Source organism: Talpa occidentalis, unplaced genomic scaffold (assembly GCF_014898055.3).
Source record: "Talpa occidentalis isolate TD23 unplaced genomic scaffold, MPIMG_talOcc4v2.1 talOcc4.2, whole genome shotgun sequence".
Classification (NCBI taxonomy): Eukaryota; Metazoa; Chordata; class Mammalia; order Eulipotyphla; family Talpidae; genus Talpa; species Talpa occidentalis.
Window position 1 is genome coordinate 69,882,596 of NW_023602073.1, and position 17,894 is coordinate 69,900,489.

General features: G+C 36.6%; 1 protein-coding gene across 1 annotated transcript; it reads right to left on the reverse strand.

The window, feature by feature from the left end:
* Positions 1-489: 489 nt before the first annotated feature.
* On the reverse strand, positions 490-15,260 carry LOC119251434 (cytochrome P450 2K6-like). Its single transcript, XM_037518724.1, has 9 exons — positions 15,153-15,260; positions 13,324-13,486; positions 10,518-10,667; positions 8,763-8,923; positions 7,288-7,461; positions 6,546-6,687; positions 5,989-6,173; positions 3,159-3,300; positions 490-671 (listed from the first exon to the last, which is right to left on the reverse strand). Exons 1-9 carry the CDS (start codon positions 15,258-15,260, stop codon positions 490-492), a joined length of 1,407 nt encoding a protein of 468 aa, XP_037374621.1.
* Between the last annotated feature and the right edge of the window lie 2,634 nt (positions 15,261-17,894).

Below are 17,894 nucleotides of genomic sequence, written 5' to 3' on the forward strand. Positions count from 1 at the left end.
AAAAAAAGTCTTATATTTACTGTTATCTTTATTTAAGTGTTGAATTTTTTTCAATGCAGCTTTGAAGATGTTCATGGACATCCTAGGACACAACATTAAACGTGCCCCCCCTTCCACTCCAACCTGACCAATTAGAACTATTGATGGATGATACTTAGGTCCATCTCATATGCCTTGGAAGAAAAGGATAGTTTCAGTTTGAGGGTCAAAACTCTAGAGCACCAAGTGAAGGTTCTATTTATCAAATTTCTGTTCATTTGCTTCGTCTTAGGGAATGGCAGTAGGAGGTTTCTAGTATAATGACTAGCACAGGGATTCAGTGTGATCTGCCATGAGAACCCTCTGCAAATATGTGGCTGACTACTTAACATAATGCTGAAATGCTCAGCAGAATATAATGAGCAATGAAATCCAGAAATGAAAGTCCATGCTTAGGGCCACAAGACAACACCAAAAACCTGGGCTGCAGCTCTCATGCAGAGCCTACATCTAGAACAAAGCACATATCTTGTAAGGCATTGGTCGAGTGGTGAAGCCAATGTCTGGGCTTAGGTCCAGGTCCAGATGGGAGATCCCAGGGGATGGCTGAAAGGTGAACTTCTGCATGAGGCTGGTGAAGAAAAGGAAAAGTTCCATCTTGGCCAGTGACTCGCCAGCACACATCCGGCGACCTGGAGAGGTGAACATGGTGGAGAGGTAAACATATCTGAAAAACAATCACAACAAAGACAAAATCCATCCAGGTATGATTTTTCCCACTTTAGAATGTGTGAAAAGTGGTCACTTTGGGGAGGTGGTACAGGAGATAAGTCTCAGCACTCAGCACTATCAAGTTATGGCCACTCACTGCAGCATGAGTTTGATCTCCTCCAGGAGCTACCCACATGGCGCAGCAGACCTCTCCTGGCTTACCTGCTGTTCCCCTCAGCAGTGTATTTCAGTAGATTTGCCTGTTCTGCTCCTCACTCTCACTTGCTGCATCTCTGGCCTACACCCTAGTTCTTGTATGCATAAATAAATAAAAATAATTTTTTAAAAGATTTATTTATTTATACAAGAACCAGGGTACAGGCCAGATGTGCGGGAGGGTGAGAGGATTCACCAGAGACAGAGCAGGGAACAGAACAGGCAGACCAACAGAAATACTCTGCTCAGGGAAGCAGCGGGCGAGACAAGAGAGGTCTGCCCGCTCATGTGGGTCGCTCCACGTCCGGCAGGGATCAAACTGGCACTGCAGAGGCTGTGGACAGCTTCACAGCGCTGCGCTCAACCGCCTGCGCCACCAGGGGAGGCCCTAAAAATAAATCTTACCAAAAAAAGCGGTTACTTCATCTCTTTTGAAGGGGCTCTGTTTCCCAGGTTAAGTATGGGAAACACAAAACTGAGTATATAAGTCAGTTCTATCTTTAAGCTCCCATAAGGGAGGCAAGCAATTAAACATTGCCATTTCAATGTGAAAATATTGACAGGTAAAGCCAAATGTGTCATGAGAACACATAGGAAAGGTACCTATGAAGAGCCAGGGAGGACTCGCTTTTTGTATGTGTGAAAACTTTATATCTATGTTCTTGTACAAAGTGTGAGCAGAAATTAGCCTTCTTAAATGGGGGAAGATGTGGAAGGGCTATGATGCATTTGAGGACTGAAAGAAATTTGATTCTGGCTAGAGCATGGAGTATGAGGTAGCTAGTCTCAGACCTGACTCTGAGGGAGCCATCGAACTGACACTGTGCTGAAGATTTTTAAGAGAGATGTTGGTATTATTTTTTTTAAAGATTTATTTATTCATACAAGAGCTAGGGTACAGGCCAGAGATCTGATGGAGGACAGCACTTCCAGCTATGCCTCTGGAACCTCTTGCTTTATTTTTTAATTTTTTTAAAGATTTATTTATTTTTGCATACAAGAGCTGGGGTGTAGGTCAGAGGTGCAGAGGATGGGGTGAAGAGGATTCACCAGAGACAGAGTGGGGAACAGAACAGGCTGATTGACTGAAATACACTGCTGAGGGGAGCAGCAGGCGAGACAGGAGAGGTCTGCTGTACCATGTGGGTTGCTCCCTGGCTGGCCGGGGATTGAACTCGTGCTGCAGAGGCTGCGGATTGCTTCATAGTGTGGTGCTTAACCCCTTGTGCCACCAGGGAGGCCTCCTAATTCCCCACTCTTAATTCCTAAATGAAAATAACCATACTCCAAGACTAGATTATAATAGTTTCTAAAATGATCTTCCTCCCTCCAGCTCTCCTCTTTACATGTTAATTTAAAGTATTATTTATAAAATACATTTGTCCAAAATAGGTATTAATTTTACTCTAGCTGGTCTACCTTTCCTTCCTCCTTCTCTCCACCCCTCCCTCCCTCTCTCAAAAATTATAATTTAAGGAAGTGTTGAGAGAAATTGATTTCACAACACTGCAAATTATATATAGATTGTTTTATTTCCTTTAACTTTTCTGGTTCAAGATATAATCTTTTTTAAATTTTAAAATAGGAGTTATTAATACATGTAGCATTTTCTTCTAATTATCCTATGTGCGTATATAAAAAATTAGAATGAATGTGGTTTGTGCATCTCTGTTATTAGTGGTGTCAATCTTTAGTGTGGCTGGTGTTTCCCTATCTCTGAATGGGGTTCCAAAAGTTAAAGCTAAGTGGTTGTTTGTATAAGTGGAGGGGCTAATGCACAATTTTGTTAAGACTCTTCCCCAGGAATGAAGAAGAATTCATTTCAGGTTCTTAGATATTCAGACAATCACAGAGTCAGTTCATTTAGTTCCCTGAATTTCAAATATTACAGTACTTCCTTCCTGAGGAATCCTGAGAAAAACACTGGTATTTTCACATATTTAAGCAACACTTTTCTTACTGAAGTGAAGTAGGCTGCCCAAATTTAACTTTTGTCTGGAGTTCCTGAGGCTCTACCTGGATCTCAGCCACAGGATTATTTAAGGATCCTTTAAGACAGGCTTCGAGTGCCAACTGCCTCACAGCCAATTGAAAGCCAACAGAGCATAAGATAGATCCCTGATCTTTCCTCTCTTCCAAATTTCTAAAGTTTTGTGTCACATGGAAAAATATAAAAATCTTAGTCCTGTCCGAAGTCAAGGCCAATTCTCTCCAGACTTTTCAAACTATTTTTCTCAAGTAACATATCTTACCAATTGAAAAGGGCATGAAAGCTTCTTTCTTGATAAACTTTCCAGTAGAGCTGAGGAAATGTTCTGGATTGAATGTGTCTGGTTTCTCCCACTGTGTTTGATCTCGAAGTACTGAGGTCAGTAAAGTGATGACTTCGGTGTCCTGGTATAAAAATGTTAGAAGTGACTAAGATTAAATTCCTTCCTAAAAATATGACTCTTTAAAGATGGATGACTCCCATGGGCAGCAGTTTTTGAGAAACAGTATGCTCCAGGAGGAAATAGAAGGTGGGCATGAAGGAGTGGCAAAGAGGCAGGTAGGGATTGAGACAGAGTATGGAATATTTATTTTCTGAAACAAATTTTCCTTCAGTTCCTACTAAAAACCAGAAGCACTGGATCCAGAACTTGGAACAAATTCTAACTTAGTCATGCCTTTGCTATGTGGTAATGGCATTTTATTTACCTTGATAAATCCCAGTTTCCGAATTTGTGTGATGTAAAGTAGCCTTTATTTGGATACAGTGAGCCTTTAGGTATGAAACAATCTACACAGTTCCCTGCAGATTTGGTGGCTCATTGAAGGTTTGTTCTTTTACCTCCAGGGACTGTGATAGTGAACCAATTAAATATAACATGTCCGTCAATGCAAGAGTCTCAAAAACAAGCAATTCACTTCCATGGCTCTCAACATAGTTAGAAACAGTTTAGGATCATCTAAGGAGTATTTTGTTGTTGTTGTTAATGAGTGTTTTTATTTTTATTTATTTGTTTGCATAGACAAACTGGGGTGTAGGCCAGAGGTATAGGAGGTGAAAGGATTCACCAGAGACAGAGTGGGGAGCAGAACAGGTAGATCTACTGTAATACTCTGCTGAGGAGCAAGATAGAAGAGATCTGCTGCACCATGTGGGTTAGCTCCCTGGCTGGGGATCAAACTCAGGCCATAATGGTGATAGCTCTAAGACTTTAACCCCAAGGCCACCAGGGAGGCCCAGGAAGTATTTTTAATTGTGATACAGAAAACAGTATTCTAAATACTGAGAGTAAAATTAAATGATAAAACAAAGCCTGCCCCTAAATGAAGGACAATATCCGCCACTTCACTTTAGTTTATCACAACTTCCTCTTGAAGAAAACTTTGGAATATTAGCATTGAAGTTAGCTATTTTTTTTAAAAGATTTATTTATTTATGCATACAAGAAGTGGGGTATAGGCTAGAGGTGCAGGGAGGTGAGGGGATTCACCAGAGACAGAGTGGGGAGCAGAACAGGAAGATGCACTGAAATACACTGCTGAAGGGAACAGCAGGCAAGACAGGAGAGGTCTGCTGCGCCATGTGGGTAGCTCCCTGGCTAGCCAGGGATCAAACTCTGTGCTGTGCTTAACCCCTTGTGCCACCAGGGAGGCCCTGAAGTTAGCTATTCTTATCTGTTGTTTTCTAGTCATGAGAAGAAACAACTGCTTTAATGTATTTTTTTACAATTATTTATTCAGTTAATGTTTATTTGTTTCCCGTACATTTTACAGGAATCTTCTCTTCATAACAACCATACAGCATGATTTTTATTTCACAAAAGAGAAGGCTGGGATTCAAGGACGTTAAAAAACTAACACCCAGTGGCATGGTAGGTCAACTAGATCCCCTATAACTGCAAGGTTCTTTCTGTTACAATGCTCAAAATAGTTCACAGCCTCGTCTATAACTGGATATAAAATCTTGCCATTATTATTGCTTCCTTGCTGGCTTCCTTTTTATTTTTTGACAGTGATTGCATTTGTTTTTCCATTTCAGTTGCAGATTTGCTTAAGTCAAATAATGCGCTTAATGTGTGCTGAGAACAGAAGCTCTGCAGATGGGTGTGGCCCCTTTGCTTTGAGGCTTATTCACAGTGTAGGAAGTGATAGTGTAGGGTGGGGTCCACATAACTCATGCTTCCCTGGGTTCACACAGAGATGGGTCCAGGACCAGTGAACTAATTACCAAGGAAAAGAGTGAGTGCTGAGACCTGTGAATGGAGCATGACTTTATGACAATTCCTTCCAGTTCAGTTTTAGGAACGATCTATGCATGTGTCCTCAGCTTTCCAGTGGACATGATCAGCTTTACTGAGATGTCTTAATATTAGGAGGCAGAGGGCCAGGGGCAGGTTTCTGTGTGAGGACTGAGTGAGGTGTGGCGGTACCGTGGGAGAAGGTGAAAGTGTAAGATGGCACACCTTTCCTGGAATCCTGGCTTCCTTATACACCAACCTAGTTTAAACTCTCTGAACCCCATTTTCTTCAATCATAAAATAAAAAATAATAATGCCTTGAAAAGTTGCACAGAATAAGTATCACCTATTACTTATATATGCAGAGATGGACACTGAGTGACACCTATTACTTACATTTACAGAGACCTTTTGTTGTATGGTAGGGAGAGAGAAGACAAGTTGGGAGGGGGGTAAGGAAGGGAGAGAGAGAAGAAAGACAGGTCGAGATTGTGATAGATTATCTTTTTTTTAAGATGTATTTATTTATGCATACAAGAGCTGGGGTACAGACCAGAGATGCAGGGATGAGAGGATTCACCAGAGACAGAGCGGGGAACAGAACAGGCAGACTGAATGAAATACACTGCTGAGGGGAGCAGCGGGTGAGACAGGAGAGGTCTTCTGTGCCAGGTGTGTTGCTCCCCGGCCGGCGAGGGATCGAACTCATGCTGCAGAGGCTTCGGATTGCCTCATAGTGCGGTGCCCAACCCCTTGCACCACCAGGGAGGCCCTGTGATAGATTATCTTAATGCTTCTGTGATTTTGAATCACTGTTCTTTCCCTCTCTCCACATCTCCCCATCTTAAACCCTTACCTTTGGAATAAAATAATTTTTAAATAAGACGTTCGTGGTCGTTGCATGAGGAACGCCTGTGGGCAGGATGTTAGCAAATCTCTGCACTTCATGAATGACGGCATCTGTGTATGGCAGTTGAGTTCGGTGTGCGATTCGCGGTTGCGCGGACCCCACAACCGACTTTATCTCATCATGGACCTTTTCTGTATCAAATGGAATTAAAGTGGTTAATGCGGTGGGAGGGGTTGTGGCAACAGTCTTCCTCATTTTCTTTGCCTGTGCAAGTCAAACCTAAGCGTTCCCTGAATTCTGCTCACCCTTTTCCTGCACTGCTTCCACCCCTAGACCCAACCTAATGCGCCTCTGGGACCTGTTTGTAGTGACATTTTCAGATCATCTCAGACATAGAGGGCACCATCTACTGGCTTATCCTGAAAGGAAACAAAAGGTACAAACTGTCCCCAAGGGTGCAAACAGAAGGTATCCAGTAATGGCTGTGGAATTCTTCACCATTCAGTGCAAGACATTTGTGACTGCGCCCCTGTAGGCGACGTTCTGAATCCTGGGAGACTCACTCTGGATCTCAGGATAGCGCATCATGAGCAGGATCGCCCAGCGCAGCGTGGAGGCGGTGGTCTCCGTTCCTGCCACAAACAGGTTGCTAACCAGTGCCACCAGATTTTCATCACTGAAATAGTTAGTAGATGTATTTTTCTCCTGAAAAAAGGGAGATATATCATTAGTGATGACATTATTTTATAGTGGACAACCGTAATAAATAACGTAGCATGAATTAAAAACAACTACAACAACAAATGTTGTATTCTTCCCTCAAAGGAGTGGATTTTTTTTTAAATGAGAAATGTGTAGAATTTTAGAGTGAAGCACATCACAGATGCTAATAATGATAAATAATTTTAACTCTGGAAAATGTTCTTGGCCATTTAGAAAAATTAGGAATTAGTTTTTAATAGATTGACTAGAATATTCCAAACATGATGTTTTTCTGATTAAGTAATAATTCTCGGGTATTTTGACTGATATTGAAACAAGAAGTATTAATTGTAAAAGCTGCTGACATATCTGAGATCCTGTATATGTTTTGTTCCCCCCTAAAGCCCAGTGATTTTAAAAGTGGTGGAAAATACTCGAGAATGCGAACTATAATAAGTAACATCATTGTAGTGTACAAATAAATATTATTAACGTAAATGATTCTAGCTTTCTTCTTTGAAAGGAATAATTTTCAATCAGATACTATTGATTACACCAAGTAATTAACAATAGGCTAAAGTAACCCTGAAATAAAACTCTTACCTCCAGCTGTTTCACCAAAAAGGCATCAATGAAACTTCTTGGATCATTTTTGTCCAGTTTATGACGATAATCTAAGAAAGTCATCCTTACAAAAGAAAATAATTCATCTCTATTCCTGAGTACTGTTTTAAGACTTTTTAGGAAAAGTCCCAAAGCAGGAAATGTGTTAAAAAACTGAAAGAATGAAAAACCAACAAAGTAAATTAAATATACATACACGGTGCATGAATTATAAGAATGACACCATTATTTTTGAAAACATTATAGAAATAATATCTGATATAGATTTGAATTTTATCTCAATTAACAGTGCAGACTAAATTAGAAAAGGAAATCTCACAGGAATTAAGTATCTTACAAGACTATTGATGTGGCTTAAAGTAAGATCTATGTATTCAGTTCATTTTGTGTTTTATGTTTTTGGTAGTGGATGTACTTACATGAGATATGAAAATAATGTGAAATTTATGGTCAGAGCTTGTAAATCTAAATGTTTTTCAGAAAATTCCAGATAACTTCAGGTAATCAACCTAGTATTTTAGTTTCGTGTAACACACTAAATTTACCACTAATAATTCCTGTAGAAGCAGCATAATTATATTTTAATTTTATAATAGGCTTACTGTCTTTGGGTCCCATAGAGCAACATCATTGAATCTAATATTCTTTGACACTTAAAGAGTTTCGGAAGGATTTCGCAGTTTGCTAAATTTGTGTGTTTGTCAGTGTATTCATTTATTGAGAGATAAATTCTCCTTTATTTCTCAAATTCTCAAAGGAGTTCCTAATTCTCCAAGTGACTTAATAAATATTAGAGATAAAACGTCATGCCCAAATTAGACATTATATTTGCCTGATCCATCTGTATTTAGAGTATACTTGCATTTATAATGTCAGAATCCAAATTCTTGTAAAGTGAAATAATATGTTTGATCGTTAGTGGTGTTTTCAAAAAGAAGAACTATTTGACAAAACTCTTTTTTTTTTATATTCTAGAAAATTGCGATTTGTCACCTGCAAATATATAAAAAAAGATTGTGGCACTGTTATGAATTTACATGATTAATACATATTGAGATTTTACTAACTACTTTTTTTTTTTTGGTTTTTGATACTTCTCTGTTGTTAAAATTCACTTTCCCAAATGAATTCTACTAATTTCTCCTTTTTCACTCATTACTTACCTAACATTTCATGCATAATTAGTGACATCAGTAAAAGATGAATAGCCAAGTTTATAACATTTTGCTGAAGTAGTATAATAAATGATCTCTTGGTGTGATTAACAAAATACTTGCATCATTTTAATGCAATATTTTTTGATGGGAAAATTACAACACATGTTAAGCAGGTTTGTCAGAATTTTCTATGAAGTATACAGTTTTGTAGTGGCAGTTCTTTAATAAAAACTTTTTCATACCTTTTTGAACAATCAAGTATATCTTAGAGAAACTGAGTGAATAAGAAAGAGTTACCAGAATTCCAGGAGTGCCTACGAGTTTCACATTTTCACCAATCAAATTTAAGAGTCTCAGAAACTGGGTGTCCTGGTAGTCAAATCGTTTTCCAAGTAACACAGACACAATGACGTTAGCAACAGAAGCATTCATTACTGTGTTGATCCCAAAGGGCTTCCCTACAAGAAATTTATTAATCACACTAGGAATATTTACATGTACAGTGTTAAACTAGTTATATACTAATTTGGACAGATGGTGATAGAATTTCATAGAAGAGAGGGATTATTAGAGGTCTTCCATGGAGGGGAGACTAGACTGGGTACTGAAAAAGACCTAGAATTTGAACGTGCCAGCTTAGCTATTTCAGTGTGTGTGTGTGTGTGTGTGTGGGTGGGTGGGTGTGTGTATCGGGGTTTTAATGCATAATATCTGGGAAAATATCATTTCAACTTAGTAAGCTACACTCAAGTTTAAAAGTTTAAAATAGGACATCTATGTAAAGCAATTCTACTTTAAGGAACTTCAGAACAATTCTTTGTTTCAGTCTCTTATGCTACTACGTCATTGATAATGACTCAGATTATTAAACATGTATCAGCAGGAAAGCATTTATTTACTTTTTTTAGTTCAGGAATAATCAATATATTTAATTTATTTATTTATTTATTTATTTTAAGATTTATTGATTTATTTATACGAGCATTGGGTACAGTCAGAAGCTCAGGAGGGTGAGAGAATTCACCAGAGCCAGAGTGGGGAACAGAATAGGCAGACTGATGAAATACACTGCTGAGGGAAACACAGGGTGAGACAGGAGAGGTCTGCCAGGCCATGTGGGACCCTCGCCGGCGGCTGGGGATTGAACCGGCGCTGCAGAGACTGCGGGCAACTTCGCAGCCCAGTCCTCAACCACTGTGCCACCAGGGAATGCCCTAATTTATTTATTTTTATTGAGGTAACATTAGTTTATAACATTGTGTATGATTCAGAGATATAAGTTCATACATCTTTAAATGTATGTTGCCACAACAAATCCGCCTCTGAGGCACCCATAGTTCTCCACTATAGTTCATTGCACTCCCCCCCACTCTTTGCTCTTTACCATTCTTTTCCCCCTCTGTTATTCTCAATTTTGCAGTCAGATTTCTATACATGACAACAAAATGCAATGCATAATTCAACATTTTATTTTGCTATTTAGTATATTAATGATACACTAGCAAAACCAGAATAAGTTCTAAAACCATGTCAATGTTAATATCTAGATTGTTTGAAATTGTACTTTTGCCAAAAAAAAAAAAAAAACAACAAAAGAAAATGCTTTTGTTTTTGTTTCAGGGAATTATTCTGACTACTTCGCAATGAGACAGTGTGTCTGCAAAGTACCCTGAAACAGTTCTAGGAGAGAAAGAACACAACTGTAAAATGCTGATATCAGGGAATCTTAGCGAGGAATAAAAGTGTATTTGGATTATTTGTATATCTTGGAATTTTCATACAAGTCTGAAATGTCAAAATAATAAACAACTATATCTTATGACCAAATTAGTGGTCACCAGAAGGGAGGGGGAATATGAAAGCGGTCAATTTTATGGGGAAGGATAAAATTGAACTTTTAGTGGTAAACTCTTAATGTAGTATATACAGATATTGACTTAAGATGCACAGCTGAACACAGCAATGTTGTCAATAAAAATTATAAATAAGTATGCCTTTTTCTAACTTCTTTATCATAGAAAATAAGATGTGGTTTTTATTTGTTCAACGCACCTCTGTGAGACTCAAAGTTCTGTATAAGATGTTGACATTCCTCGATAATTATGTCTTCTATGACCGATTTGCCCATGCCAAAGTCCCTTAAGGTGGTCAAGCTGAATCTTCTCATAGTTTTCCAAGTTTCCCCATGAGAGAAGACAATACCTTAAAATGAGGAAAATTATTTCATTAAAACTTTCAAGATTGAATTTGCAAGGACAAGTGAAAGTAAAAAGAGATAATTTTCACTGTTGAAAGTTAAGTGAGGAGACATAAACTCTTTTTCATACAACATCTACTTTAGAAAACTTTATAAGTACTGTCTCCTCTTTTTGAATCATGTATATATCATTTTGAAAACTAGATAGGGTTTAGGACCTAGGAATGTCTTTCCTAGGAACCTGGGAAACAGACAAACCTTTGGAATGTAAACATCAAGGTAGAGAGTGTCCCTATCTGTCAGTTTCTGTAGAAAAGTTGGAGCTTAATTTTGGTGGGTTGCAAAGTTTTCCAAGTTGTAAAACTATCACCTGTCATAATATAATGAAAAGTTTATTTTCCTTCATGTAAAACCAGTTAACACAATGGTGACTCCAATTATTAGGTGAATGTAAGATAAACTAACTATACCTGACAAATAATGCTGTCTATTTCGCTTGATGACAAGTTATTGCTTATCTTGAGAATATGTTTGTAATGGGTTGTATCTACTTGATTATATGAAAGGGTAAGATTTCTTTCTTTCTTTGCAGTCTTTTAGAGGATTGTCTGTAATGTGCATCACATTCAGGCTTAATGGTTATTCAATAAGAAAATAATTTTTTTTATTATCTTTATGGGGAAAAGGATTTCTGAGTTTTGGTGAAGAGATTATTGAACAATAGGAAACAAAAGTCTTTTCTGACCAGGGAAAAATACAGACTTATGGACAAGTTATGCAACCAAATAATTTATTAAGGTGAAGTAACAAATATTCCAAAATAGTGTAATGGTAATCAAGCATTAAAATTTTATTTTGTTTATGCTAAATTAGTCTAAATAATGCTCATATATATTTGAATGATTTTGGATTAGTAGACTGGGAGAGGTGAAATTTGCCCTTTTCCTCTTCGAATAATATTCTTATGATCACTTAAGTTACTTAAAAAATGATTTCTAAAATGAATGACTTATGGGGGAAAATTAGATTTGATAGCAATAAAATTAAAATAATTTTATAAAATCAGTCAGTAATCTTTGAGATATTGTGGTAAAGAGCAGAAATGCCAGTGACAAGAAGGTATCCCAAATTTCTAGAAAGAATAAAAGAAGAAACAACAGATCAGAGTACTTGAATTACCCTTATTTCTCAGTGCTGACATCATGGAATATTAATGGTAATTCTAAGAGAAAGAAATGTCCCTAATAAGGACTAATAGGTATGGAAAAATTGGATTAAATTAAATTAAACAGACTTGATTTTCTCAAAGGCTTTGGTATACTTAATAGATGCCCCAAAAGTCCAAAGAAAGGTCTATGATATATAGCATTTCTCAAATTCAACTCACTGATACTGTTATTCTCACACAAAACATGCAACATCTCATGAAACTATTAGTCTGAGGAAAATAATGTGGGAAATACTTTTTAAAAAGGTTTGTGAAGAATTAAAATGGTGAAGTTGTATTTACTAGGAGTCAATATTAGTTTACTAAAAATAATGTCAGGATGAAACAATTCCCATTTTTGAAAGGTTATTAAGTTAATCTTAATGAGTTAGAGATTTTTATTAGTGTTAAAGAGTTAATGTGATAATTTAAAGAGTTTAGTGAACTGCCACAAATGTTGAGTATTAGGATTTTACAAGGCATTTAGCAAAAATTCACATGAACAAGATAAAACTTTATCCGGGTGAAAATATTATCCAACCTAAATGTCCCAAAACAGAAGACTGATCAAGAAGATGTAGTGTGTGTGTGTGTGTGTGTGTGTATAATGTGTGTATATATACACACACACTATACTCAGTGATATATATACTATATAAGTGTAGAGTATATATATATATGTGTATATATATTATAAAAGTGATAAAAAGGTGGTAAAAAAGTGATAAAAGAAGATAAACTCATGCCATTTGCATCAACATGGATGGAGCTGGAAGGAATTATGCTAAGGGAAATAAGTCAGAAGAAAAAAGATAAATATCAGATGGTTTTATTTATGTGTGGAATATAAAGAAACCAAACAAAGGGTCAGACAAAGACAAACCTTGTAAATTGACCATGGATATGAGGCATCTAGGAAGAAAGGGGAAGAGCACATGGGAGTATGGCAATGGTCTATCAGTGCTTTGGAGGTGGGACAACTATGGTGACCATACCTCATGGGAGAAATCAATATACTGTCCAAAAATTAAGAATGATGTAAAACAAAATACTTCATTTAAAAATAAACTAACTTATTTTTTTTTTTTAAAGAAAAGAAAATGTGATTCAGTGTGCTTACAATGTTCAATGTATTGTTTGATGGAGCTATGTCAGCCACTAGACTGTGACCTCTTAAAGCCGGTGGTTTAAGTTTCCTTTATCTTTGTATTTCCCTGGTATTTTACTTTCCCCTAGAAGCTGGTTAATCATTAATTGTTTAATACAGGTGATTATCATGTACAATGAAAATAAAACCATAGATAACACATTTCCTCCTAAGTAAATCCAGTTTGTGTAATATATCTTAATGAAGAAAATATTAAGGCATGACTAGAACTATGCAAGAGAATTTAGGGCAACTGATTTAATGATTTTAGCCACATGGTATATGTTTAAAGTTTGAAATTCATTACCTCTTCCTTCAAACATTTTTTCAAATATAGGCACTTGTGGTCGTTCTCCAAATTTATCACCATAATTAACCAAGGCATCTTTTACTGTTTTATATCCAGAGAGTACTACCACCTTCCTTGGTCCCAAATGGATACTGTAAATGGAGCCATATTTCTGGGAGAGCTTTGGTGCACAAGAAAAAGAGAAGGTACTAAAACATCATGCTATTATAAAAGGTGAACTTGATCTTATCTTTGGTAATTAGTTAATTTCAACAATCTAGTTTTATGGTCCTATGAAATGACAATGTTAGGATTATTTTATTCACAAAATATACTCCTGTGATTGCTATACCAATTTAAGCCATAATTATTATCATTATCAATTGATTGTCCTTAAACTTGATTTTGTATTTGATTTCATAGAAATAATGCTCTGACATCATAAAATTGACCCATGGTTTCTCCCCATTATATTTTGTTTGATCACAGAAAATGCCCACTCAGGACACCAAGATCGGAAAACTCAAGTCCTGATTTTTTCAATACCTAATAAGTCATTCTACTTGAGTCATTCTAACCTGTAAAATTATAATTAAAAGCATCATGTCTATTTTTTCCCCAGAGTGGTTGAGAGGAGTAAGTGAAATCCTGCAATACTTTGTAAATAAAAATATACAGTGATATTATGATGCTGTTCACTGAGGTAAAATTACATTCTTCTTTAGTGTTTAAAATTACAGGTATATAACAAAACTCAGTTTAAATATCTGCCCTTCAAAACTTGAAGATTGAACTTTATGGTTAGGTGCCAATTATGAATATTACATCATCTATTTTTATCCATCCATCCATCCATCTCTCAATCACTTATCTGATGCATCTTACTTTCTTTCTCTTTGTTTTTTCCTTCATTTCCTCCCACCCTCCCTCTTTCTCCTTTTCTTCCACCTCTCTCTCTCTACCTCTTTCTCTCTCTCTAATTATATATAATCTTTGAAGTAGAAATTGGAGATAATTGGTCCAGTAGGTAACTTAAGTCCTGTAATTTTACAGATGATGAGACAAAGATTAAGTTCTTACATAAATTTGCACAATTTTTTTTTCAATGAATGTTTTATTACATTACGAACACTTTCCTCGGTGAACCCAACAGTATCCATTTCCTTCCCTCGTGGAATTTCCATAAAAAAAGAATTAAAGGAATCTGATTTAGGCATCTGAGTGTCTCTGGGAGGGCACACCCTCTCTGGGGTCTGTTGTGAGGCTTAGTCTAGAATGGGAAGGACACTAAGGGATGTCCTATTGAGTGTATCACTAGCAACTTCTCACCCACTCTCTTCTCACCCACTCCATCATCCCAGAGCACACAAACCCCACAGATTAGGTCATAAGTAATAAAGAGGATAAACAAAATTAATAGCAAATTAATGGCAGCAAGAACTAAAATTCTGCATCTTAATGTATTAGGCCATACTCTTGATTGTGCCTTTTGTACAATTTTGAGTTGGTAACTAAGAGGCTAGAATAACATCAAAATTCATTTTCTTTGTAGTAGGTTATAAATGAAATATGTAGATCAAAATGGTTAAGATAAAGGTTACAGGTAATAAATAATCCAGGTAATATATATTCTTAGATATATTATATTTAAAACATATATATACACAAGGTTGAAAGAAACTTAGAGTTTAAAGCAGCTCTATTAATTTTGAATCCTATGTAGTTACCTAATTATACAGATATGAATCAATTATAAATATATACATGCTAATTAACCCATGAAGGTAAGCATAATCTAGGGAATTAGTTATAAATAGGCATGAAATGTATAATAATTTATTTTTTACCTCTAGCATGGTTTGATATGGCCTCTTCAGGTTGAGGATGTGCAGATTTCCAATGATTGGCAAAGGTCTGGGTCCTGGAGGAAAGTGGTGCTTGAGAGCTTTAGTCATGAAGAATTTAATATTTAAAATTAAAATAAGAATCAAGCTAAGAATTGAAAGTATGACAAAATAATCAAAACCCATCATTATCATCTGTAGAAGTAATTCTAAAGCAATAAAAATATTTGATTACAACCAAATAGAATCAGCAGCTTCAAATATAAATCAAAAACATGAAGGCACTTGTTAATAATTTTGCTTTAACCTATATATAGTCCACTGTCTAATTTATAGTTAGAATGAATTAAGTCCTATATGTATGCTTGTCTTATTCAAGTTCCTTTCCCCTTTCCTCCTTTTTATTTCTCAGTATAATCTGTCTTATTCCTCTAATAAGGAACGGAGGGGTTTTTTTTTCATGTAAACCAGGGATTAGTCTTAACACTCTAGAGAAATACACCATGTTTAATCATCAATGTGAAATCTACACTTTCACAATACAATCAGTTGTATTGTCTATTAAGGTACAGCATAGTCTGTGTGTGGTTCTTCAAATAACAATATCACACCAGAATATTAATGTTCTTCCAATTCTGTGTAACAGCCATTCCTTTGTTTACTGTCCCTTTTCTGGTAACCCTCTATTTCTCTTCCTTTCTTCAATGTCCCTTATCTTTGATAAAGTTTATTTAAGATGGAGATTGGAATCACGTGGATAAGTTACTCAGTCTTCATATGTATGGAGGATGTATTCATGTTGTTAAACTTCTTTTTCTCTTAAAAAATGTTCAAGTTTCGCCTATATTTCCTTCTATGTATTTTATGGTTTCAGGTCTTATGTCTAGTTCTTTAATCCATTTTGAGTTGATTTTTGTGTATGGTGTGAGGTAGTGGTCAAGCTTCATTCTTTTTCATGTAGCGACCCAGTTTTCCCAGCACCATTTATTGAACAAACTTTCTTTGCTCCAATGCATAGTCTTTGCTCCACATCAAAGACATCTTTACAGACACATCACCCAAAGCAGTGATAGTGAAGGCAAAGATAAACAGCTGGGACTACATCAAATTAAAGAGCTTCTGCACAGCAAAAGAGACAATAACAAAAACAAAGAGAAACCCCACCAAATGGGAGAACATTTTTGCACCCAACACTAATGATAAAGGACTGATCACAAAAATCTGCAAAGAGCTGATGAGACTCAGCAACAACAAAGAAAATAATCCAGTCAAAAAATGGGCAGAAGAGCTAAAAAGAAACTTCTCTGAAGAGGAAATGCAAATGGCCAACAGACATATGAAAAAATGTTCAACATCACTTGTAATCAGGGAAATGCAAATCAAAACTACCATGAGATACCATCTTACACCAGTGAGAATGGCACATATTAAAAAAACTAGCAACAACAAATGTTGGCGAGGGTGTGGAGAAAAAGGAACTCTTCTGCACTGTTGGTGGGAGTGCAAACTGGTCCAACCACTATGGAGAGCTGTGTGGAGATTTCTGGACCTACTAAACATAGAGCTTCCATATGATCCAGCAATTCCACTCCTAGGTATTTACCCAAAGGACACAGAAACATCAATTCCAAAGAGCACCTGCACCCCTATGTTTATAGCAGCACTATTTACAATAGCTAAGCTTTGGAAACAGCCCAAATGCCCAAAAATAGATGACTGGATCAAGAAGATGTGGTACATATACACGATAGAATATTACTCAGCATTCAAAAAAGATAAACACATGCAATTTGCAGAAACATGGATGGCACTGGAAGGGATCATGCTCAGCGAAATAAGCCAAAAAGAAAAAGAAAAATACCGGATGGTCTCACTCATAGCAGGAATCTAGAAAACTTAAATAAGGGACCAGGAAAATGAATATAAGAAAGTGAAAATCAAATCAACAAAAAACTATGAACCAGAGACACTTTTTGGGGGGGTGGGGGCGGGAGGGGAGGGATTGGGGTCAGAATGGGGCGTTTGCAATTGTATGGGGGAATATAAAAATAAAATTTATTATTTAAATTAAAAAAAAATGTTCAAGTTTCATTGTATGAGAATAATTCATTCCAGATGACTTGCTCAAGAAAGAAATATTGATATTTGAATCAAACTATCTCACATATATTGGCATCTTGATAACAATCTTTCCTTAAGAATATACTAGATGCTATCATATCATATTTTTATGTTTTAGCTTATCATTTATCTTCTCCAATGAATTTTAAAATTTTTAAATAAGGACTCTGTTTCCACACCACATCTGCTCCTAGCCATATGCACCACAATGTGAAATCCTTAATGTCTAAAACAGTGCCTGGCACTTCATGGATTTATTTATTTATTTATTGATTTGATTTATTTTAAGATTTATTTTTTTATTTATACAAGAACTGGGGTACAGGCCAGAGGCGCGGGAGGGTGAGAGGATTTACCAGAGACAGAGCAGGGAACAGAACAGGCAGACTGACTGAAATACACTGCTGAGGGGAGCAGTGGGCGCAACTGGAGAGGTCTGCTCGACATGTGGGACCCTCGCTGGCAGGCTGAGATCGGCTGGGATCCAACCGGCGCTGTAGAGGCTGCGGACAGCTTCACAGCGCTGCGCTCAACTGCCTGCGCCACCAGGGGAGGCCCCACTTCATGGATTTAATAAATAAATTGATAAATAAATGAACAAGTAAATATATGATTTAAGTCTTT

Bases quoted from the DNA above. Each gene is read 5' to 3' on its own strand.
- LOC119251434 (XM_037518724.1), bottom strand. From the start codon at position 15,260: ATGACTAAAGCTCTCAAGCACCACTTTCCTCCAGGACCCAGACCTTTG. The intron at 3,301-5,988 runs GTAAGGGTTTAA...TTTTTATACCAG, and splicing joins AAAATTATTTTATTCCAAAG to GACACCGAAGTCATCACTTT. The intron at 672-3,158 runs GTAAGATATGTT...TCACCTCTCCAG, and splicing joins TTTCATGCCCTTTTCAATTG to GTCGCCGGATGTGTGCTGGC.